General features: G+C 40.3%; 1 protein-coding gene across 1 annotated transcript in view; it reads left to right on the plus strand.

Annotated features, from left to right (window-relative positions):
- The window catches only part of ttll7 (tubulin tyrosine ligase-like family, member 7), a 101,059-nt gene that overhangs the window by 22,197 nt on the left and 52,925 nt on the right, over positions 1-25,937 (plus strand). Inside the window, 9 exon segments of the mRNA XM_059528708.1 lie at positions 6,886-6,945; positions 6,948-7,000; positions 8,135-8,202; positions 8,322-8,480; positions 12,016-12,167; positions 12,170-12,231; positions 12,661-12,825; positions 15,662-15,793; positions 15,795-15,821. Of these exon segments, the coding sequence (XP_059384691.1) occupies positions 6,886-6,945; positions 6,948-7,000; positions 8,135-8,202; positions 8,322-8,480; positions 12,016-12,167; positions 12,170-12,231; positions 12,661-12,825; positions 15,662-15,793; positions 15,795-15,821 (878 nt within the window).

Below are 25,937 nucleotides of genomic sequence, written 5' to 3' on the forward strand. Positions count from 1 at the left end.
CACCAAGGTGGTGCTACATAAGAACTCTGAGGTACCCAGCCCGCAGGGCGGAAGTTTCAACGACAGAGCTGGCAAGGGGCTTGCCAAGGGAAAGACACATGCTGCGGAGAGACTTACTGTGGACATACACACGTGGGATTGCCCAGAAAAGGGGAATCACAACACATGGAGGCACCTAGTCCCACACAGGGCTGACCAAAGGGCATGTACGCAAATGTTGGACATTAACAGTGCTAGAGGAACCCAGGGTTCTGACTGAGGAACTCACCTGAGGGGAATAGCGCACGCATCCAGTTCACAGAGTGGAATGGCACAGCAAGTGGATTGACACCGAGCAGGTCCTTACTGGCCCAAAGGAGCGAGTACCTGGGAGGACAAGGGCTCTACAAAGAGATTATAAAATCTTGCGAATGTGTTAGGTCCTCCTTGAACTGCCACCTTAACGTGGTGGAGGGGTTTGAGTACCCGAATGACCCTAGGAGCTATGTTGTCCGGGGCTATATGCCCCTGGTAGGGTCTCCCAAGGCAAACAGGTCCTAGGCGACAGGTCAGACTAAGAGCGGTTCACAAACCCCTTATGAAAAGATCACATAAAAGGACCGTGACGTCGCCCGGTATGGCGCAGCCGGGGCCCCACCCTGGAGCCAGGCCCGAGGTTGGGGCTCGTATGCGAGCGCCTGGTTGCCGGGCCTCCCCCCACGGGGTCCGGCCGGGCTCAGCCCGAAGGAGCGACGTGGGGCCGCCTTCCCGTGGGCTCACCACCTACAGGAGGGACTGTAAGGGGCCGGTGCTTAGAGAATCGGTCAGCAGTCGAACGCGGGGGCCTCGACAGCCCGATCCCTGGACACGGAAACTAGCTCTAGGGACGTGGAATGTCACCTCACTGGCGGGAAAGGAGCCCGAGATTGTGCGTGAGGTTGAGAGGTTCCGACTAGCGATAGTCGGGATCACCTCTACGCACAGCTTGGGCTCTGGAACCACACTCCTCGAGAGAGGATGGACTCTTCACCACTCTGGAGTTGCCCATGGTGAGAGGCTGGTGTGGGTCTGCTTATAGCCCCCCAGCTCAGCTGCCATGTGTTGGAGTTTACCCCGGTGAACGAGAGGGTCGCTTCCCTGTGCCTTCGGGTCGGGGATAGGTCTCTCACTGTCGTTTGTGCCTACGGGCCGAACGGCAGTGCAGAGTACCCGGCCTTCTTGGAGTCTCTGGGAGGGGTGCTGTAAAGTGCTCCGACTGGGGACTCCGTCGTTTTACTGGGGGATTTCAACGCCCACGTGGGCAATGACAGTGACACCTGGAGGGGCGTGATTGGGAGGAACGGCCCCCCTGATCTGAACCCGAGTGGTGTTCAGTTATTGGACTTCTGTGCTAGTTACAGCTTGTCTATAACGAACACCATGTTCAAGCATAAGGGTGTCCATCAGTACACGTGGCACCATGACACCCTAGGCCGTAGGTCGATGATCGACTTTGTGGTCGTTTCATCCGACCTCCGGCCGTATGTCTTGGACACTTGGGTGAAGAGAGGGGCGGAGCTGTCAACTGATCACCACCTGGTGGTGAGTTGGATCCGATGGCGGGGGAGGAAGCTGGACAGACTCGGCAGACCCAAACGTACTGTGAGGGTCTGCTGGGAACGTTTGGCAGAGCCTCCTGTCAGAGAGATCTTCAACTTCCACCTCCGGCAGAGCTTCGACCGGATCCCGAGGGAGGCTGGAGATATTGAGTCCGAGTGGACCATGTTCTCCACCTCCATTGTCGAAGCGGCCGCTCGGAGCTGCGGCCGTAAGGTCTCCAGTGCCTGTCGAGGCGGCAATCCCCGAACCCGGTGGTGGACACCGGAAGTAAGGGATGCCGTCAAGCTGAAGAAGGAGTCCTATTGGGCCTGGTTGGCTTGTGGGACTCCTGAGGCAGCTGATAGGTACCGGCAGGCCAAGCGGACTGCAGCCCGGGTGGTTGTGGAGGCAAAAACTCGGGCCTGGGAGGAGTTCGGTGAGGCCATGGAGAAGGACTATCGGTCGGCCTCGAAGAGATTCTGGCAAACCGTCCGGCGCCTCAGGAGAGGGAAGCAGTGCCCTACCAATGCTGTTTACAGTAGAGGTGGGGAGCTGTTGACCTCAACTGGGGATGTCGTTGGACGGTGGAAGGAATACTTCGAGGATCTCCTCAATCCCGCTGTCACGTCTTCCATTGAGGAAGCAGAGGCTGAGGGCTCAGATGTGGACTCGTCCATCACCCAAGCTGAAGTCACCGAGGTAGTCAAGAAACTCCTCGGTGGCAAGGCACCGGGGGTGGATGAGATCCGCCCTGAGTACCTCAAGTCTCTGGATGTTGTGGGGCTGTCTTGGCTGACACGCCTCTGCAGCATCGCGTGGCAGTCGGGGACGGTGCCTCTGGGATGGCAGACCGGGGTGGTGGTCCCTCTTTTTAAGAAGGGGGACCGGAGGGTGTGTTCCAACTACAGGGGGATCACACTTCTCAGCCTCCCTGGGAAAGTCTATGCCAGGGTACTGGAGAGGAGAATCCGGCCGATAGTAGAACCTCGGATTCAGGAGGAACAGTGTGGTTTTCGTCCAGGCCGTGGAACACTGGACCAGCTCTATACCCTCTACGGGGTGCTGGAGGGTTCATGGGAGTTTGCCCAACCAGTCCACATGTGCTTTGTGGATTTGGAGAAGGCATTCGACTGTGTCCCTCGCGGCGGCCTGTGGAGGGTGCTCCGGGAGTATGGGGTCCGGGGCCCTTTGCTAAGGGCTATCCGGTCCCTGTACGACCAGAGCAGGAGCTTGGTTCGTATTGCCAGCAGTAAGTCAGACTTGTTCCCGGTGCGTGTTGGACTCCGGCAGGGCTGCCCTTTGTCGCCGGTTCTGTTCATGATTTTTATGGACAGAATTTCTAGGCGCAGCCAGGGGCCGGAGGGGGTCAGGTTTGGTGACAACACGATTTCGTCTCTGCTCTTTGCGGATGATGTTGTCGTGTTGGCTTCATCAAGCCAGGACCTTCAGCATGCACTGGGACGGTTTGCAGCCGAGTGTGAAGCGGCTGGGATGAGAATCAGCACCTCCAAATCCGAGGCCATGGTCCTCAGTCGGAAAAGGGTGGCTTGCCCACTTCAGGTTGGTGGAGAGTTCCTGCCTCAAGTGGAGGAGTTTAAGTATCTTGGGGTCTTGTTCACGAGTGAGGGAAGGATGGAACGGGAGATTGACAGACGGATCGGTGCAGCTTCTGCAGTAATGCGGTCGATGTACCGGTCTGTCGTGGTGAAGAAAGAGCTGAGCCGCAAGGCGAAGCTCTCGATTTACCGGTCAATCTACGTTCCTACTCTCACCTATGGTCATGAGCTTTGGGTCATGACCGAAAGGACAAGATCCCGGATACAGGCGGCCGAAATGAGCTTTCTCCGCAGGGTGGCTGGGCGATCCCTTAGAGATAGGGTGAGAAGCTCAGTCACCCGGGAGGAGCTCAGAGTAGAGCCGCTGCTCCTCCACATCGAGAGGGGTCAGCTGAGGTGGCTCGGGCATCTGTTCCGGATGCCTCCTGGACGCCTTCCCGGGAAGGTGTTCCGGGCGCGTCCCACTGGGAGGAGACCCCGGGGAAGACCTAGGACACGCTGGAGAGACTATGTCTCCCGGCTGGCCTGGGAACGCCTCGGTGTCCCCCCAGAAGAGCTGGAGGAAGTGTCTAGGGAGAGGGAAGTCTGGGGTTCTCTGCTTAGACTGCTGCCCCCGCGACCCGGCCCCGGATAAGCGGAAGAAGATGGATGGATGGATGTGTTAGGTGTCGCCCAGCCCGCAGCTCTACAGATTTCTGTTAGCGAGGCGCCATGCGCCAGCGCCCAGGAGGAAGCTTCAATCCTAGTTGAGTGAGCTCTCACCCCTAGGGGGCATGGCAGGTCTTGAGCCTGATAAGCCAGGACAATAGCATCCACTATCCAGTGGGATAACCTCTGCTTGGAGACAGCCTTTCCCTTCTGCTGGCCTCCGTAACAGACAAAGAGCTGGTCTGAGGTCCTAAGGCACCGAGTTCTGTCCACGTATGTGCGGAGCGCACATACTGGACAGAGCAGCGCCAGGGCTGGGTCTGCCTCCTCCAGGGGCAGCGCTTGCAAGTTCACCACCTGATCCCTAAAAGGAGCGGTGGGAACTTTGGGCACGTACCCAGGCCGGGGTCTCAAGATAACGTGAGAGTTAGCCGGCCCGAATTCCAGGCACGCTTCGTCAACTGAAAATGCCTGCAGGTCCCCGACCCTCTTCACCGGAGCCAAAGCTGTCAGGAGCACAGTTTTCAAAGATAAAAACTTTAGCTCAACTGAGAGCAAGAGTTCGAAGGGAGCCCTCTGCAGTGCAGATAGAACCACTGCGAGGTCCCAAGAGGGGACTTGCTGAGGACAAGGCGGATTGAGCCTCCTTGCTCCTCTCAGGAACCTGATGGTCAGATCGTGTCTCCCCAGAGACTTACCTTCTACAGGGTCATGGTGAGCCGAAATGGCGGCCACATAGACCTTGAGGGTGGAAGGAGACAGCCTTCGTTCCAACCCCTCCTGAAGAAAGGAAAGCACTGACCAAATTGGACATTTCCAGGGGTCCTCACGCCGTGAAGAACACCAAGTGATGAAGAGGTTCCACTTCAAAGCATAGGCGTGTTTTGTGGACACGGCTTTAGCTGAAGTGATGGTAGCTACCACCTGTGGTGGCAAGGTACCTAAACCTTCCGTGACCTGTCCAGAACCCATACATGTAGGTTCCACAGATCGGGACGTGGGTGCCAGAGGGTGCCCCGTCTCTGAGAAAGAAGGTCCTTCCTCAGAGGAATTGGCCAGGGAGGGGCTGTCGCGAGGAGTACAAGTTCGGGGAACCAGGTCCGGCCGGGCCAAAAAGGCTCAATCATGAGGACCTGCTCCTTGTCCTCCCTGATCTTGCACAATGTCTGTGCAAGAAGGCTCACTGGGGGAAACGCATACTTGCGCAGGCCCAGCGGCCAGCTGTGTGCCAGGGCGTCCGTGCCGAGAGTGCCCTCGGTCAGGGAATAAAACAACTGCCAGTGGGAATTTTCTGGAAAGGCATCTGGAACAGGTCTACCTGAGCATCTCCGAATCGTTCCCGAATCAGTGAACCGACTGGGGGTGGAGTCTCCATTCCCTGGGGCGAGACTGCTGCCGTGAGAGTTCGTCGGCTGCACGATTGAGCAGCCTGCCCGGAATGTGAATGGCACGAAGCGACCTCAGATGCTTGTGACTCCACAAGAGGAAATGGCGAGCGAGTTGCGACATGCGCCGGGAGCGTAGACCACCCTGACGGTTGATGTAGCGTTCTCGAGCCGGCTTTGCATGGAAACTGGCAAGGGGAGAGGAGAACGAGAGAGGCAAGGAAGCACGTTGTCAACTGTCATTCTTGGCCTCTTGGGACCCGGAGGTAGAGGAAACAGCTCTTTTAGTGAAGGTTTGGGTACCACCGGCCAAAGGGCCAGTGGCTGAACAAAAAGAAAACGAGAACAAAGGATTCTCCCCCGGCTCTCCTCCGGGGGAAGGAGTGGTCCTGCTACCATCTCCTGGTGAGCTGATGTCTCCAACTCCGGGTCGCCCATCTCAGGAACGCCGCTTGGCCTGTCGTTTGGCAGGCTTAGGGGCAGAGACGGGTTGCACCGCCCTTCTGCGGCCATCTCCTCGCTGCGGCCCGGGTGAAGGCTGCTGCTGTGGCTGCGCGGGAGTGGAGGAGGCCAAAGAGGGACGCCCTCGGCGACGAAGCAAAAGCTTGAATGCGAGTTGCTCGCGTTGCTCCTTATATACCCGCTCTGCGAGGCGGAGCTCGCGATGCAAATCCCGCAGACCAAGGTACTTTGTGTACCATTGTTTTGTACCACTCGAAGGTGATTGGTGTCTCGGGCGAGATCCCATTTGTAATGTCGAACGTGACCGACAGAAAGGGAACCCTCGTTTCCTGAAGGAGGGAACGAAGGTCACAGGCTCGGCTCCTCAGCGAAAACCTGGTATTCATTGCACCTGCTGACTTTTTATGCCCATGCTGTGATCAGCTGCTGGTGGATGCAATAATTGCATGCCAACGTACATTGACTCGTTTAGTTTAAACTCAAAGTAGATTAGTCTCTCAAAGTGAGATCCCAATTCATTGGTCATCGATGTGACGTATCAGTTCCCTCCTTCAGGGAACAAGGGTTACATATGTAACTGAGACGTTCTATGTATACAGCCCTTTTAAATTCTTATATTCTCAAATATTTATTAAACAGTTTGTGCAGCAAACTTACTTTAATGTGAAAATCTCCATTGTCTCTTGGATTCTGAAGCTAAGAAAGAATGTCTACTTTTTACATTTAAATACCTAGTATTTAGTATTTAGTATTCTGAAGTAATAGTGGAAAAATACAATTAAATGTTGCACTTTTTTTTTTTGTGAAAGGTGTTTGAGATACTTTAATTAAGATTTTTACACACCACCCATATTTGAACTTAGTATTAGTGTAGAGTAATCTTAATGGTCAATTATATGATTAATTAACAGGTATAACAAGTTTTTAAGCTTTTGGTTTTACTAGCTTAAAGTTTAAGCCACACTGATTTGGTTTTATTCAGTAATGTTGATGTTTAAGAAAAAATCTGCATAATTTTCATAACATTACCAGTTACTACAACTATATGATGTTTCTTGAAAATGTAATGTAATGCAGACGTAATATTATAGCATTTGGGTTGACGCAAAAGCATAAGTCAAGCATAATCACAGGTTTTTTATTTCAAGAAAGAATAAGAGGATTTCTGTTGTTGAGTTCTACCAATGAAGCCAGTTGTTTGTGTCCATTCAGTCATGGAAACAGAAATCTGATCCATTGCCAAAGCATATGAAGAAACTAATTTGATTTATTTTCAGTTCGTATTGTCATTGAGGAGATGACCTTTCATAAAGCCAGAGAAGATGATGATGGCCAATCTCACCTGCTGTGCAACATGAGAAAATCGCTGAGCTTTTTCAGCGATCAGGTATTGTGATTTTCCTTTCATTAAAAAAAAAAAATAATAAAAGCCAACATCTAGGCTCAGATCATTGACCATTACCTTGGCTTATACTCATTTTCCTAAAACACTTCACAGGAATTTGTAGTTGATTAGGCTGAAGTCATCTAATGTACTGTATACAACCTTAATGGCTAAAGTACAGTGCAGTAGTAAACCATCAATTGAGGACACCTGAGATCAGCAAACTTGTCCCTTTCAAGGTACCTTAGTTCAATTACTGGCCATCATAGTGTGTACTGATCTATAACAAAATAGAGAAAATTTGTGATAACGAAGCAAATATTTACTTTATACAATAATTTATTTTTAGAAATTCAATCAGTTGTTCAAAAACTTTACCACAAACCAACCACCAATCAAAGCTTTTAGATGCCACACTCATCCTATTCATGTGTTTATTTTAGGCATTGTCTCCCATTCACTAAGATATATAAGCTATATAAAGGCTGGCTTTTGGATTAAGCTAAAACAACCCTAAATTAATAGTTTGCCCAAAAATTCTGTCAGAATTTACTCACCCTCAATAAACCACTGGAGTTATTTAAACCACTCAAGTTACACTATATTTCTGATTCAGATATTTCAATATCAGAATCAACAGCATGAATGTTCTTAAGATTTTCTGCTTTTATTTTATTTTTGTTTTACAAAATACTTTTGTAATTAGTTCCAAAGCTTTTTTTTCCTGTGATTGGCTTAACTGCCAAGCTACAGGTTATATGAGTCAAATTAATGGCCCTGTTCAGCCTCATTTGCTCAAAGAATACAGAAAAACTCTCCACCCCCTCCCTTCCTCTTTGCATTCAAAGCAATTCATTCATCTGTCAAGTGCCTACAACTACATGGGCTCTGATGCAGAACCAATTACCCTGGCCCTTAGAGTCAAAATTGATCGTCTTTTTTTTTTTTTAAATTAAAAACAACGTGGGGAACTAAATAGGGGTTAAGAAAGGTCTGACAACCACCTTTTGTTTTGAGTCTGTAATTGGACATAAATGTCAAAATATTATGGTCTCAGTTCAAGACTTGGGCAGTAATATTGTGTTTTTCCTCTCAAAGGTGAATAACCAAGTGCCCTCTAACAGTGTGATTATTTTCCTCAGAGAATAAACTATTTCCCAGGAATGGGTGAGATCTGTCGGAAAGACTGCTTGGCAAGGAACATGGCCAAGTGAGTTCGAAAACATGATACCATATCAAATGCATGACTGATTACAGCTGCACTCCAGCCAAGAATGTTGACTTGATTTTTTTTATTTTTTTATTGTAATATCTTCTTTCTTTCCTTAGAATGAATAAAAGTCAGCCTCAGGAATATAGCTTCATCCCCAAAACCTGGATCTTCCCAGCCGAGTGCACGCAGTTCCAGAACTATGCAAAGGAGCTGAAACGAAAACGGAAGCAGAAAACATTTATTGTTAAGCCTGCAAATGGAGCCATGGGCCATGGGTAAGTTACAGCAGACTGGAAATTTTGCATCCTGTATGAGTGTGTTGTTCTGGATTATTTCTTAAAATGAAGATTTTACTGCTACCAAAGTGGCAAAAATCTTCCAGTAAAATTTTGCTATTTGAACATTTTCTATTTCTGACAAACCCGAAGTCATTCATTTATAATTGAAAGTAGTACAGGAGTTGTATGGAGTTCCAACCTTTTTTGTATTTGGATCACTGATCTATATATATGACTGGATCGCTCATCACGTTCTAAACTACCAACAGACAGTGAAGCCACCTGAAGTGTTCGATCCGCCATTTTACTAATCCCTACCAGCAGAGAGCACCATTGAGTTACATTCAAACCGCTGTCCTAAAATAACTCGATTTGAAGCAAATCAGTCAAACAGGACTCATTTTTATGTTATGTGTAATAAATTAATGTTTACTTCAGATGTTATCTGCAGTGTTTATGGTCTTTTGGTAAGGGTAAGTGATATATTTAAATCGTTTAGGTGGGTGTCTGCTGCTCACTGATGAGACAGGTAACGATCTAACACAAAATATACCTTTTTTCTTCATGAACATAATTATTCAGGAATTATTAAACATGAACGTATTAGTATCAGAAATGGATTTTAATATATTACAATGAATAATACAATTATGTTGTTAATATTGCTCTTTAATGAAATTAAAAACTTAACTTACTATCTGGGAAATAAAGCTTTATGTCTTTAAATCCGTACTGTATATAGTCAGTTATTTCTCTGAATAAATTCAGATTTCAGAATGAGCACTTTGTCGTTTGTTTTATATGTTGAGGTCAAGTCCGTCTGACGTTTATCATGTTTATGATGCTCACTACTGTAATGAACATAGCTTTTTAATAAGTAGGGGAAATTCCCAACATTTAAAAAATAACCATTTACATGCCTAGGGTGTTTGCATTGTAATAATGTACAGAGATACTTAATATTTATAAACGCTGACTTGTTAGGTGATGTTTTCTCATTAAAATCATACAAATTCCTATTAATTCAATGGAACGTTTTCGCACACTAGGGATTACCAATATGGTGGCGCGGCGGCTTCACTTTAATGATGCCATGAGCAATCCAGTTCTATATTATAGATCAGTGATTTGGATCCGATTTGAGCTTTGGTTGCATTGAAATATTTGAACTAGTTGTGACATATTCAAATCAAAACAATGACCATGAGGTGAGAATTTTTCCACTAAAACGTTATTATATAATCTATTTTTGTAACATTTTTGGTTATGGATAATTATGTCTGACTCTGTAATAATTGTTTATAATTGAAGAGGATGAGATGCCTCACGGACATGTAAGTGCAGCTCGTAACTCGTTGAATGGGGAAACATTAAATTCTCCAAATCTGGTCACCAAGATTGCGATTAAATTTCACATTTGAAATCACCTATGAAATCTGGCAACAACTGTCTCGTAAATGGTGTAAATGCAAATAAGCTAGTATTTCTCAGGCTAGATAAGCCAGTGTGTATGTGCAGTTCTAAGTGCGTGCATCTCAGAATGCTGACTGTTTCTATAGCAATGAGCTCCTGCCACTGCAGTGATGCTATGACGACCGATTGACGATTGGCTCTTTTGTTGAGAATGCGGGACTATTCCACTATACTCCACCACTTTCTCCCATTCATAATTAATAGGAGTGATCTGTCTTTATATGTCTGTGTAGTCTTTCTTGTTAATGGTAATTTCATGACCAGTTTAAAGGTTCAGTACAACTGCTTTTAGGGGTGAATTGTGACAATCATCAAAAATAGTTCCGAATTGTTGAATTAGAGTTGGCACAAATGGGCAACCCTGGGTTAGGGTTGGGCAGTGATTGGTTGATAGGAGTATCGTTCCGTGTTCCACTTATGTATATAAATAATATTGTGCCACAGCAGTAACCCTAATAATAACCCAAACACAAACCTTTTCTTTTAATGCCTAAACCTTATTCTTAAGATGAAAGTGTACAGCAGCAGATGGGGCACTAGTTCTATTTATGACTGTCTTTTATACATTTGTAAATGAATATTTCTATGGTTATACGCTACAGCAAGCCAGTACTTATTAAAATGAGAAGTCATCAAAGGTTGAGTCATTGTGCCGCATTTAAAAAGTGAAAGAAGATCATCTGCTAGGCTGGAGATTAAATTTGAAAAAGCTTAGCGTGACGCAGGAAATTAAGTTATATCTTTCTACATAATTCAGGCTGAAAACTAAATGAATATTGTTTGTGTCTAAGCAGAGGCTTGTTAAAAACTGTGGAGGGCTAAAAGATGAGATCCCCACTGATGCCAAATTAAACAGTCAGCCAAAAGTGGGTTTTGATTACCTGCCATCAGCCCTCATCAATCATGTCATGCAATTCAAACAACCCCATTATCCTCACAACATCACACAACTCAAGCTACTGGACGCTAAACACACACCTGAGAAAGCATACGCCAAGTGCAGGGCTAGAGACTGTGTGCCAATACAATGGAGATAAGGAAGATTGGCCAGGTTGTTGCTTTTGGCTGCGCACCAAATACAAGTACTCTGAACTCCCTTTGCAATAGCAGAAGCAATTAATATTTAATTTGTTATCATAAATTAAAATTGTACTGTATGTATTAAACAAAACACCTTTTTATCAATAAGCAGTGATTTATGTGGAATTTATTAGTGAAAAAAATGCATTTGAAGTGTAATAATTCCTGGAAACCCCTCAAGAGCCACTTTAATAAATCATTTTAATTGCTTTAATTGAACAAATGGAGCGACTCAGTGTGGGTCTTTTTGTGGCCCTTGTTCTTATTTGGCCATTTTCTGCAGCTTTGTTCTTGTACTAAACAAATAACCGTAAATGAGTTAAATGTATCACAAGTCACAAGGGAATCTTTCGTAACACCACAATTCTTGAGAATGTTCAGCTGTGTTTTAATAGTGCTGAACCTCTGCATCTAATTGCAGCAAGAGCAAGCAGACAAATTCTTTTGCAATATTTATCAGCTGACATAGCTAACAAATGAACTGTAACGATCAAGCCCTAGCTCCTTCAGCAGCTTGTGGTCTTTGGAAAGTTGACGTCTCAGGTAAATGCTGAGGCCACGTGCAAACCGGATGCAGAGAAGCATGCAACCAGTTAAGTCAATGCGGACCAATTGCTGTATGTTTTACCACCAAAGCAGTTTTTTCTAAGCCCCCTTTGTTTATTAAACATTTAAACTTCACTTTCTTGCGTGTTTGGTACTGGTGAACACATCGTCATCTGTATACTAGAGCAGCCAAGAGCTGGAGAGCTGTTCAAGCTCAAAACCAAAGGAAATAAATGATGGCAGAGCTTGAAACAGACCAAAACGTCTGGTCCTATTAACCTGGACCAAGTCAGGGTCCAGGGACCAGCGATAGAGACAGCACCTTAATAAACTCACTCTCTCTGACACACTTCAGAGGTTTGGATTTTAACTAACAATAAAATATGCAGCACATTTTTGGGATGTGCGCTGAATCTTATCCATTTTCCGCCAGGATATCTCTGATTCGGAATTGTGAAAAGCTCCCGGTGCAGGATCACTTCATTGTGCAGGAATACTTAGACAAGCCCTTCCTCATGGAGGGCTACAAGTTTGACCTGAGATTTTACATTCTTGTTACTTCCTGTGATCCGCTACGTGTCTTCCTCACAACGCCGGCCTGGTGCGAATGGGTACAGAGAAATACCACATGCCAAGCGAGTCAAACCTGGTAAGTTGGTATATGATATCAATCATGTAAGCAATTGCAAAAGCTGTTTTTTATATTGACTTTAACACTTTCACACATAATTGAGATAATAGGCATTAATTGTGATGAATATGAGTGTATTGCTGCAGTTGTTACATAGTAAAATGTTACACAAGTTGCAAACGTATACATAGAAGATATGTAAATTCAACCATATGCAAAATGATTCATATAAAAGCTGTCACACTGCATTGAATTGTATGCTAAACAATTCTTGTATAAACTGTTGCATTGTAAATCTTTGTAAAACCATTCTTGTGTAAAATGTTGTATTACATATATTCATAAAATATTCTTATGCAGATGTTCTGTTATGTGACATCTGTTATATAGACCATAAATGTGACAATTTATGTAATAATGGATGGATCTTAATTCCCCCCCCCTCAGAATCAGCTGTACATGCACTTGACCAACTACTCAGTAAACAAACACAACGAGAACTTTGAGCGAGATGAAACGATGGACAAAGGCAGCAAGCGCTCTATTGGTTGGTTCACAGAGTTCCTTCGAACAAACAATTATGACGTGGCCAAATTCTGGGGTGATGTATCAGTGAGTTTTTTTTTTCATTTTTATTGCTTCATCTTAGTCTGCATGATTCAATGGAAATGTGATGTACGACACACATACCTGTATGATAACATGAAGCAATGAACGATTATGTAATTGGACATTTTAGCTACTAGCACCTTGAGCAGTGTGTGCCAAGTTAATAGAAGTTCTACAAAAATGTAAAATTTAAATGTTTAATTTAAAAATGTGTCTGCATGCGTGTTTTATGCATATGATTTCACTGGTTCACGCCCATATTAGAAGACACTACACACCCAGTGTTTTCTCCGCATTTCCATTACAGATTAAAGCCTTTTATTCCATATCACAATGCATATCATGACCCTGATGACACGCTTTTCGAGATTTGCAGTATTTTCAGAAATCCATAGATAATACATCCCTACATTCATCAGCCTCCCTGACTCCAGTTTCTCAGTTGTATCAAATTTTCCTTTCAAAAACGAATGTTTCCTGTCAGGTTGTTACCAGTGTGACAGCTCTGCCCTTATCTTTCCTGTGTTTCTGTTTGCCATCTCTTCCTCCTTGCTGTCCACTTCTCTCTTTTGATCTAATTGTAATTCTTCCATCTTTTCAAATTTAGAGCTCACCCACTCATTGCACAACTGCATTTATTGACTCCTTTGCCAACATTCAGAAGTGGTACATTTTACCCAGTGTGCACCTTCTCTATAATCCAGCGCCCCTTTATTGGCTCAAAAGCTGTCCTTATTTATTGAAGTAATTTCTCAGATTTCAGAAGAAGAGTTAAATTCTCATTTACAGGTGCATCTCAATAAATTAGAATGTCATGGAAAAGTTTATTTCAGTAATTCAATTCAAATTGTGAAACACGTGTATTAAATATATTCAATGCACACAGACTGAGGTAGTTTAAGTCTTTGGTTTTTTTAATTGTGATGATTTTGGCTCACAATTTAACAAAAACCCACCAATTCACTATCTCAACAAATTAGAATACTTCATAAGACCAATATTTTTTTTTTTTTTTTTTTTGAGAATTGTTGGCCTTCTGGAAAGTATGTTAATTTACTGAACATGTACTCAATACTTGGTAGGGTCTGCTTTTGCTTATATTACTGCCTCAATTTGGCGTGGCATGTAGGTGATCAGTTTGTGGCAATGCTGATGTGGTATGGAAGCCCAGGTTTCTTTAACAGTGGCCTTCAGCTCATCTGCATTTTTTGGTCTCTTGTTTCTCATTTTCCTCTTGACATTCCCCATAGATGGCCAGAGTTTGCTGGCCAGTCAAGCACACGAACACCATGGTCATTTAACCCAACTTTTGGTGCTTCTGGCAGTGTGGACAGGTGCCAAATCCTGCTAGAAAATGAGATCAGCATCTTCAAAAAGCTGGTCAGCCGAAGGAAGCATGAAGTGCTCCAAAATTTCTTGGTAAACGGGTGCAGTGAATTGGCTTTCAACAAACACAATGGACCAACACCAGCAGATGACATTGCACCCCAAATCATCACAGACTGTGTATACTTAACACTATACTTCAAGCAACTTGGGCTATGAGCTTCTCCACCCTTCCTCCAGACTCCAGGACCTTGGTTTCCAAATGAAATACAAACTTGCTCTCATCTGAAAACAGAACTTTGGACCACTGGGCAACAGTCCAGTTCTTCTTCTCCTTAGCCCAGGTAAGACGCCTCTGATGTTGTCTGTGGTATGTGGTGGTACTTGATGCCTTGACCCCAGCCTCAGTCCATTCCTTGTGAAGTTCACTCAGATTCTTGAATCGATTTTACTTGACAATCCTCATTAGGCTGCAGTTATCTCAGTTGGTTGTGCATATTTTTCTTCAATACGTTTTTCTTCCTCTCAACTTTCTGGATACAGCACTCTGTGAACAACCAGTTTCTTTGGCAATGAATGTTTGTGGCTTACCCTCCTTGTGAACGGTTTCAGTGATTGTCTTCTGGACAACTGTCCGATCAGCAGTCTTCCCATGATTGTGTAGCCTAGTGAACCATACCGAGAGAACATTTTGAAGGCTCAGGAAACCTTTGCAAGTTGAGTTGATTAGCTGATTGGCATGTTACCATATTATAATTTTTTGAGATAGTGAATCGGTGGGTTTTTGTTAAATGTGACCCAAAATCATCACAATTAAAAGAACCAAAGACTTAAACTACTTCAGTCTGTTTGCATTTAATTTATTTAATACACGAGTTTCTCAATTTGAGTTGAATTACTGAAATATATGCACTTTTCCACAACTTTCTAATTTATTGAGATGCACCTGTATGTGTCAGAACAGATATGCATGGACATTTTCAGTTTAGCTGGGGACAAATACACACACACACATGGTTCTTTCTGTTCTCTGTGGAGGATGCATGCTGGGATCTAACCTGCTTCTCCGGAACTGCACTTTTGGGGTCCACGGGACACTCAGCATACGTCCCGCTGGTTATCTGCCCCTCATACTTCAACACATCCTCTGTTTAATCATGCAGGGAGACTGCCGGCCTGCCAGACCTCTGATAAGAGAGTACAGCAGCTGATACAGGCCATCTGTTCCTGTCTTCCTATGATCTGCCCCTGTCTTCCCGTAGCGTGCTGTCAGTCTTTGACCTATCATGTCTCTTCAGGGAGCTTGGATTTTAATGAGTCCCTCGTACGGGCTGTTTGCACATGCAATGAGATTTCGCGAGCATATCCTCACAGAGAGTTAACACAGTGTCATGCACTTGTTTTGATTAGAGCAATTAAATTCACGATGTTCACTTCTGAATGTACTGATTGGAGTTGTTTAAATTTGTTGTGTCTTATATAACAAATGCGTGTTTTGTGCTTGTGTTTGCAGGAGCTGGTGGTAAAGACCCTAATAGTGGCTGAGCCACATGTGCTTCATGCTTACCGTATGTGCCGCCCAGGCCAGCCACCAGGGAGTGCTAGCGTCTGCTTTGAGGTGCTGGGTTTTGACATTATACTAGACCCGCAAGCTCAAGCCCTGGCTACTAGAGGTCAGTTTTCACCTTCTCTCCTCAATCAGTCCACTTCTTCATCCGTCCCACTTGTGCTGATATACAGTCCACATTTGAGTGTCCTCACTTGTAGGAAGCCAAGATGGAGGATAGATCTTATGTTAATAGCTGTATATTGTGAAATCCAGTAGCATTTACATGCAGTACGAAGGTTGAATATATACATTTTCTCATCATATTTTAGTTAACAATGTTTTTTGGTTAACAATGTGTTTTTGAAAATTATGTGATCTACGACCTTTATACAGTCCTTGCCATTATAGATACTTAAAGTCTATCCCTCACAGCCTCATTTTCTTCCTTGCCAAATTCAGTATGGTATCTAACCTCACTAAGGACTGACTAAGGACTTTTGTGTTTTGTATTATATATATATATATATATATATTTTTTTTTTTAAATGACTTTATTGCTATAACCAAAGTTAAAAATTGATATTTCCACATCTTGATTTTTTTTTATTATTCAAATTTTGTTGACAATATCAGAAACGTTTTGGTAAACAACACGCTACTGATGACTCTAACTTTGGTATTAACTGTCTTTTGTATAATATTAAAATTGTTTAATTGCTTAATGATTTTAATAGCAATAATGAAGGCAAAAATCGATAATTCACCTCATATTTTGAAAATATCTTAAAAGCAACAAGAACTTTCAAACTGTTGACTGTAAAAAACAAGTGTATTACCTTGACAAACTGTATCATTGTAACATTGAGAATGTATTTTCATATGGTTTAATTTTGTAGTAATTTTATATTTTCATTGATTATGCATGAGGCAGTTGTGCGCTTTCAGAGACGCTCTGCTGTTTGTCTGTGATTTGTGACTGATTTTGTCACATCTTATAGCTTTGTCGCATCTGGTGTGGACAGAAATTGCTTGAAATCGGCTGAAATCTTATCACATTGCGTTTGATTAGGACGCAGTGTAATTGTATTGTAGGAACATCTGGTTTGTTAGCACTAAATGTATTAGCACTAGTTTTATGTTAGCATGTTCCCTAAGCTTGTACTCAATAAACTTAAAGGTGCACACACATTGGATAAAATACTCATTTTTTTTACAAAAGGTTTTTTTTTAATCAATGCTTTTCAATACTAAACAAATTATATCTACCATCTTGTTTTTTTTTTTTCTTCACTGAGTGCATTCAGGGATTGTCTTATTCATGAAGAATACATGAAGTGCTCTTTTAGAATTGGTATCTTAGACATCTTAGAAGTACAGTGTTTCTTTTGGAACTGCCTTTAAATCAGCTGTAAGCCTATGAGGCATTAAAATGCTTTCTAGATAGGTAGCTCAGCAGGATTTGTGACAAAGATATGGAGTGGAATGATTGCTGGACATCCCAGATTTATCCAGCATCGGCCTTGGTCTTGCTAAAGATGTCTTGGGTTTTGCATCCTTTTGCTAAACTTTTTACCATTTAAGGCAAGCATTCCATGCAATTAAGCTAAACGAGGGACTCCCACTGAAAGATGATCTAAAGAGGCAGTTGTTTGTGTGTTTGAAAACAGTTGGTTCCTCAGATTCTGCGGTTGGGCATTTTTTTGTTCTGTTTCTCATTCTCATTTCCTTTTGCTGTGGTGTTCTGTAATGTTGGATGACAGTCATCTAAACAACATTTTCCAGCCTTTCCCAGCATGCACATCTTTTAACTCAACAAACATAAAATGATTGTACTAACTATGCCACTTCACCACACCATGTGTTTGTCATGGTTATTGCTTAATTGAAAACATTTGAAAAATATATAGCAACTATAATTTTTGCTGAATTGTAAAGACAGTAAGACATCGAACATTCATAACTCATTCAGCATTTAAATGTGAATCAATGTTATGGATCAAGGTTGAATTTTGTTTAGATTTTACAAGAAGAATCAATGTTGCAATCAGCATCAACATCAAACGTTTGAAATAATTATGTAAATTATTTTAATTTACGAAGTCTCTTATGTTTACCAGAGCTGGATGCATTTGATCGAAACAGTGTAACATTGTTATATATTATTACAATTTTAAATAACTGTTTTATTTTTTAATATATTGTAAAATGTAATTTATTTATAATTTTATTTCGGCATCATCACTCCAGTCTTCAGTGTCACATGATTACTTCAGAATTAATTCTAATATTTAAATTTTGTGCTCAATAAATACTTCTATTATTATTATTATTATTATTATTATTATTATTATTATTATTATTATTATTATTATTATAAATGTTGAAAGTAGTTTTTTTGCAGCTTAATGTTTTTTGTGGAAACTGTGATATACTACCATTCATATACTTTTATTCAGTAAGAATGCATTGCATTAAATGATCAAAAGTGACAGTAAAAACATTTATAATGTTACAAAAGATTTCTGTTTCAAATAAATGCTGTTCTTATGGACTTTCTATTCTTCATAGAATCCTGAAAAAAAAATATCAGGATATATATATATATATATATATATATATTATACAACAAAAACAGTTTTCAACATTGATAATGGCAACCATTACATTTATTATTTAATAGAAACATTATATTTGATATAAGAAACCTGATATTTTACAGTATTACTGTTTTTACTTTATTTTTAATAATAATAAAAAAAAATGTAGCCTTGGTGAGACTTATTTTAAAAACACTGACTTTTTCATTTATTTTTTTCTTATTTTGTAAAGCCTGTCCACAATAAATCATTTTGATGAAGCATGTTGACTGCAGACTCTCAAAAATGTGGTACTTTGCGTTTGGAATTAAATTCTTTATTATGTATGATTAAATACATACTTTTTTTTTTGAAAGCATTATTTTTATTATTTTATTTTACATTGGCTGCCCTGCAAATGTTTTGAACACTTGAGGAATTTGGCCACCTTGTGCGTTTTAACATCTGAAGTGGGGTTCCTGCACAATGGCAAGGATAAATGCTTAAATAGCAGCATATTCAGGAATGACGTTCAGCATAAACACAAGGTTGAGTTAGTTACACCAGAGCTAGAGCAGACTCTCTCTCTCTCCCCTCTTTCCTCCGTTTGACAGACACATTGCAGAAATGTAGGTCAGGACTGTGAGTTAAGACGGTTAGGATGCAGGAATGCTGGTGCACTGACATGTTGGGTAATGTGCCGTTCGCTAGCCCAGAACGTTCCATGTCATGTTTTCTGGATCGCCCACACTTCTGTGTGGCAAAGCATGACCTAAATCTTTTAACCCAAAAGTTCTGACTGCAGCTTCCATCTTACTAACCCATTCTAGAATGTAAAATGGCCTAGGAGGATTTTATTTTATTTTATTTATTTATTTGTTTATTTTTGGCCAATGCTTAAATCCTCAGAATAATTAGATTTTTTATTAGAAACTGGAAAATTTCCACACTCTTTTATTAAGGGTTTGTATTAATGGAATGAAAACATGTTGCAAGCTGGATTCAAACATACAACTTCCATTTGAGCACCACAAGAATGCATATGTAGATACTACGTACTAGGGCATAAATCTGAAAGATTTTGAAAATTTGTTATATGCTGTCTGGCATTGTCTTTTTTAATTTAAATTCTGCAGCTTTTATATTTATTTTATTTAAATAAACATTTGAAACACTTGTGATGTCAGTTTCTTTCATGCCTTAGATTTTTTGTTGTTGTTGACTTACATTTTTGCCATTATTTTAATTAAGACAGTAGATTAATTGAGAGGAGAAAGTATTTTATTAAAGTAATGGATTCAGGTTGCAGGTTGGATTTTAATCCAAAAAAGTGCATGTTTTTAATTTCGTATTGAGGCGAGTAATTGAGGAATTTGTAGTGTGGCTTTTTTTTTTCTTCTTTTAATGTTTGCCACTTTCAGAATTTTGTAGAACTGGATCAAGTTACAGGCTGTATTTGAACTTCTGTGTTCCACATAAGCAGCATAGCTCAATGCATGTGTGCTAAATGCTTGTCCAAAGAAAAGTGTATTTTTCTGTAGTTCACAAAGTCAAGTCATTGTGAAAGTTTGTTGCAGGTTTTAAGAACGTCTAGCGTCTAGCGACGGGGGTTCCCGTCAGCTCTCTGGCACTGTGCGTTTCTCTTTGCAGGTTTTGGGAGGAGAACACAAACTGTGGTGGTAGATGCAGTCGTTCAGCTCCAGTGATAATGATGCCTCAGTGCTACTAGCAGCCGCCACAAACTCCCATCAATTAACATCCCACAAGCTCCTCACTGAAGGAAAAAAAAGCTGTTTCTTTTTCATGCTACATTTACCGAGCGAACATTTATTTCCGATTTCAAGTGATTAGTCAAGACACATATCCACACTGCAGTTTCTGACGGAGAGAGGCAGGAGGTGTGATTTTCTGCTGTCTGTTCTCTTATGAAAGTTGCAAAAGTGGATAAATATTGGGAATTGTCTGCTACCGTATTCTTTCATCTTTCTTCATCAGCCTCTATTTGATTTTTAGTTTTAAAGGCTCACTCTTATCAGATATTCTATAAATTTGTTTCTTTGAAGCAGAAATTGTTATGATTCATCTACAATTATAATTTATTCAGTTTTCATTACATCTGCAGGTCTCCTGATTATTTTATCAAGACACTGGCGACAAAAAAAGTACAATTCTAAAAATCCTCTTATTCTGACAGAGAAATGTCATATTCTCCTTTTTCTTTAATCCCTTATCAAAAGTTTTTCATTTCATTTTCGGTTTCTTTTTCCTCTTATTTGCAAATGAGGCTTAAATGTCAACTGAGGTTTCACTATACCTCCAAGCGGACAGTTCTTTCTTTCTTTCTTTCTAACACGCATGGACGCACACACACACATACCTTACTGAGAGCTCTAAAACTTGTATTTTTAATGAACTCCAGCTCAAAGAAACATCATCATACATTCATTGACAATAAATGCACAATTGCAACACAAAACCAGCACAATCAAATACACAAGAGCATTCTAATGCAAACTGATATTCAAATACACCTCGTAATTAACACACACACACACACACACACACACACACACACACACACACACACACACGCGTGCACATTAACATACATATTTTTAAAACCGCACATAAACACTAAAACAAAGGTTTTCAAACTAAGGGACTTCCAGGGTGCAGCAAGGGATGCTAAATTTACCACTGAAAATGTACAAAACACTTTTTTCCAGGGCTGTCAAAGTTAAAATATTCACTAAAAATGTGCTATTAAATATGTATTTATTGCTTTTTGCATTCTGCTTTCTAAATACTAGTTGGAAAGCAAATTAATTGTGATTATTTTATTTTATTGACAGCAATAGTTTTTTTACAGTAAAAAATACAAACCAAATCTGCATATAGTTATTTTTTTATTTTTATTTTTTTGTAGCTTTCTATTGAGTTTTTCCTCATCGTTATCACCTTTAGCTGGTTCACTGAGGGTTTTATGGCAGTATTCACTGTTTAGTGCTTAATGAGCTGCAGATCACTTTCTTTTCAGGTTTATACATGCTGTATAAATATATACTGTAGCTGTAATAGCTGGTAGAAAAAAGATACACTTAATACAAAGTGAATATTTCCAAATAATATTTTAGGCTGCTTTTAGTACAGTGAAAATATTTATGCTTTATAATTCACACAATATAAATTGATTTTTATAGACAAAAACGCATATATAAAATGCATTTACGTGGAAATACATGTGTAATATAATTTAAAAGAATATATATTCTTTTTTACTTTATACTATTTTCACCAATGTGGTTTTGTCAGATTTAGATTTAGCACACTTTTGGATACACATTTTCCCTTATATATGGTTTAAGTAGGTATACACAGATACAGTCATTACACAAGAACACCATAAAAATAACATAAACACACAACATAGAAATACTAACATACACACTTCAACGTAAACCAACTAAAATGACACAAACATGTGCGTGAAAACAAAAACTAAGACAACTCAAACAACACTCAAATAAAGTGACTAAATGGATCTATTTCAAACATGCATTCAAACACACACATACATGCGCCTTCAAAAACACAAATTGGCTAAATAGACACTTAACACACACATCTGAACACGTACAGTACAGCTAAGATGGCTCACACTCACACACACACACACACACACACACACACACACACACACACACACACACACACACACACACACACACACACACACACACACACAGGCTGCAGAAGCACTTTAGCTCTGACCGAACAGCTAATGTTCGGAGGCTTTTGTACTGATTTTATCTCCTCTGTGGGTTTTATTCTTCTTCCATTGACATTCAAAACATTTGAGCCATTGATACGAGCAGGAACACAAACATGGAAACCGGAGAAACCTCACTCTCTTTAGCTCGCCTCACATCATCTGCTAGACGTGGCGAGGCAGCATTGTCCACGTCTTCAGCAGAGCGCATCATTAACATGTTAATCTGGGCACTGCTCATTCACAGGGCTGCTGGGAAGGTTTGTCCACTCCATGGGTCAGACAGAATCATCTGAGGGACTTGAATAGCCATTACTCAAAAACTGTGGTGCAACATTGATATCACTTTCCCCCCAAGCCATCTCTGTCTTTTCCCCACTTTTGTTTCCAGAAACTGCTCACACTGGAGCCTTTAAGCTTCCATGACGAATAAGAGAAAGGCACAGTGACAGAGAGAGAGAGTGAGAGAGAGAGAGAGAGAGAGAGAGAGAGAGAGAGAGAGAGAGAGAGAGAAGAAACATGGCTTCTCAGTTTGCCTCTTTCAACGAGTAAACTACTGCATGCATGATATTCTGTTCCAAAACTTATCAAGCTGCTCTAGAAAGTGTTTTAAGGCAACATAGGGTGCTCCCGAAAGACAGATGTTTTAAAAGGTAAGTGGCAACATTATGGTGCCTTCTACTTTGCTAGAGTTAAATGCAGCTATGAATGTAGCCCTCATTTAGAAGACAATCCCACAATACACTGTGACTAGCATGTTATGTACTGTATGTAGTATATAGCAAATCTCAACCAGATTACTCAATTTAATCGTAGGAGAAATATAAACTATATTATCACCCAGTGATATATTAAAAGTTGGATATATAATACATTCTTATTTGCAAATATACGATATGCTCACGTAAAGCAATATATACACTATATATACTCTATATAGCATACTTCTATCTCAAGCATAACTGCTTGATTGCTTGTAAGCAAGATGTAAACTATATATTTATATAATACAAATAAATACTGATTATTTTAATTATTATTGTTCGTATAGCAATTTAATTTAATAAATGATAATGTGAAAGGTGGTGTCTTTACTGTAGCATAATGTGCCAGTCTGGAAGACTAAAAGTTTGAAACATCGTTTAAACATTGCTCACAATTTTACTTCCATAAATTGGACTATATTTAAGTGAATTATACTCATAATTTAGAACGAAATGTAATCATTTGAAATGTAAAATATAACTTAGAATGAAAAAAAATTAAGAATACTAAAGAAATTTAGAATTTAGAAAATTTAGAATACTAAAAAAATTTGAATGTCAGTTTGTGACGTCAGTGTAACCACAACTGAAACACAACCTGCATTAGTGTGAGTGGGGGTCAGTGTTAACTTTCTGACGTCACTGTCCCCCACTCACACTAATGCAGGTTGTGTTTCAGTTCCATTTTCACTAACAGAAATTAAATCAGTAATCTTAACTAATTGTCTGCTCTGGCTCTCTGATTATGTGTGGGTACAGTGTTATTGTAGAGACTGTAACTGAAATAAGGGCAAAGTAGAAAATAAAATAAAATAAAACAAAATGACTTCATTTTGTGTTTAGCTCTTGTGAAGGTCGTGTCCTTGATGCACTTGGTTTTCTGACAATCATTAGAGAAGCAGCAAGCATCCAAGTGCTTGTCAAGTGTTTGCCAAGCACGAGTCAAGTAGAGCTTAAAGAGCTCATCTGCACACCCAAGATGGTCGAAAGCATGTTCATCTTATCTAATGCTCCTTTTGCTACATTGTTTTTCACTGAATCAGAAGTTTCAAGAAGACTTGAAATCATAAGGAATAACTATTCTTGCCATTCAAAAGCCTTATGCTGCTATTTTGTTTAATGAAACACAAAAGTAGCATTTTTTTAAGAATTGTATCACAGCTCTTGTCATACAAGGATAGTTTGTCATTTTTGGGTTAAACATCCTTTTATTTTAATTTGTTGGTTTGGACATTCTGAAGTTTATGACCGCACAAAGTGGAGATTTTTTTTCTTTTCTTTCTTTCTTTTCTTTTTGAAGAACATAAAACATTGAAGAAGAACTTTAAAAACACTTGGTTTATTTGGTGTTTTAAAAATATTTTTTAATTCTACCAAATGCTTTCATTTTTTCTTAACCACTATGAATTTGGTTTTACGCATTAGGAAATTCATGCATGAAAGAGAATTTTAAAACCACCAACTTCTTTAAGATTTCTCACAGGATGACCATAAATTATGCAACACATGCGTCATGATGTGAGAAGTCTGCTTTTCCATATATGCTTCCATATACACACTTATCTAGCACATTCACTGTTGAGTTAATTTGATTTTCCTTGCATGTGTTAGCTGTCACACTTCTCTATTTGATTTTAATGCCCTTAATTACTGTAAGTCATAAAAGTTGAGGTTCAGTGAGTGCAAACTCTAGGTGGCAGTGTTGCTCTGTAGAACTGCTATTTTTAGGTTTATTAAAAATTATTAGTGATCCATTCATCTTACTATATCTGAACAAACTAAATTAATTAGCATTTTTACTGCAGTCACAGAAAAAAAACTAACAAAACAAAAAAATGAAGTAAAGTCCTGCTTCATGCTCTAAAATAAATCTTTCTATCAGATGGCTGTTTATTTTAAGAAGTATGCCAGTCTGTGTGTGTTTGGGAATCTCTGATAGGGGGTGAGGTCAGCGGCTGTCCCTGAACACACACAGAAACGCTGATTGGGTTTCGCTGCTGGAAGCAGCCTCTCCAAATGCGACAAAAGAACAAAACAGTGATTGATAAGGATGTGAAATGTGATCCACATGTCTCTCTCCACAGCTGCTCCATTAGCAGAACTCGGATCAGTTTTTCTCCATGTACAGCGCGCTTAGAATTCGAGCAAGTGTTGTTTTGTTTAACCTGACGTTGTTGATGTTGCATGCATGGGATGGTGTATTCAGTACTGCTACAAAGTGATGCATCGTGCACTTTGCATCATTTTGATTATCAGATTATTTAACACTATTATCACATTAATGTTTCTACACAGAGATGATTATTTTTTATCACATCTGAATATTTAATGCACACATAAATGTTCATAAATGTACTCCTTATTTTCTCACCAGAAGTATTCCAATATTTCATAAAGGATATAAATATCATAAAGATATTTTGTAACACTTTACAGTAATGTTATAAGTTAACATTAGTTAACTACTTTAGTTAACATGAACTAAGCATGAACAATACTAGACAGCATTAATTAATATTAATTTTAACATTTGCTAATGCATTGTTTAAATCAAAAGTTGTGTTTGTTAACAATAGTTAATGCCCTGTGAATTAACTTGAACTAACAATGACTGTATTTTCATTAACTAACATTAACAAAGATTACTACATATTGTAATACATTGTTTGTTCAAGATGATACATTAATTAACATTAACTAATTAACCCTTATTGTAAAGTGTTACCTATATTTTTTATGCTCTTTATAAATGCAATATGTACAACATGAAGGCAAATACTTAAAAGCTAAGTAAATGTAATTCAAATGCATAATATTTACTAGAATGATTACACACTGAAATCATAATCTCCTCGCTGTGGTTTCTTGGATTACTTTCAGGCCATCAATACACCAAAACTTTGAGGTTACTTGAGGTTATTGCATTGCATTAGTTGTTTTCAAAAACTAAGGAAAAAATTTTATTAACCATGACCAAAATCAGTACAGCATTTCTTTTTATGTGCAAAAGTGTTTTTTTTTTGTCTATATAGTTTTTATAAAGGTTTTAGTCATGGTTTATTTTATTTATTTTAAACAAAAATAGGAATTGTTGCCTTGGCAAGTAGCTGCAATAAAATAAGTTTTATTTT

This window comes from Carassius carassius, chromosome 38 (assembly GCF_963082965.1).
Source record: "Carassius carassius chromosome 38, fCarCar2.1, whole genome shotgun sequence".
NCBI lineage: Eukaryota > Metazoa > Chordata > Actinopteri > Cypriniformes > Cyprinidae > Carassius > Carassius carassius.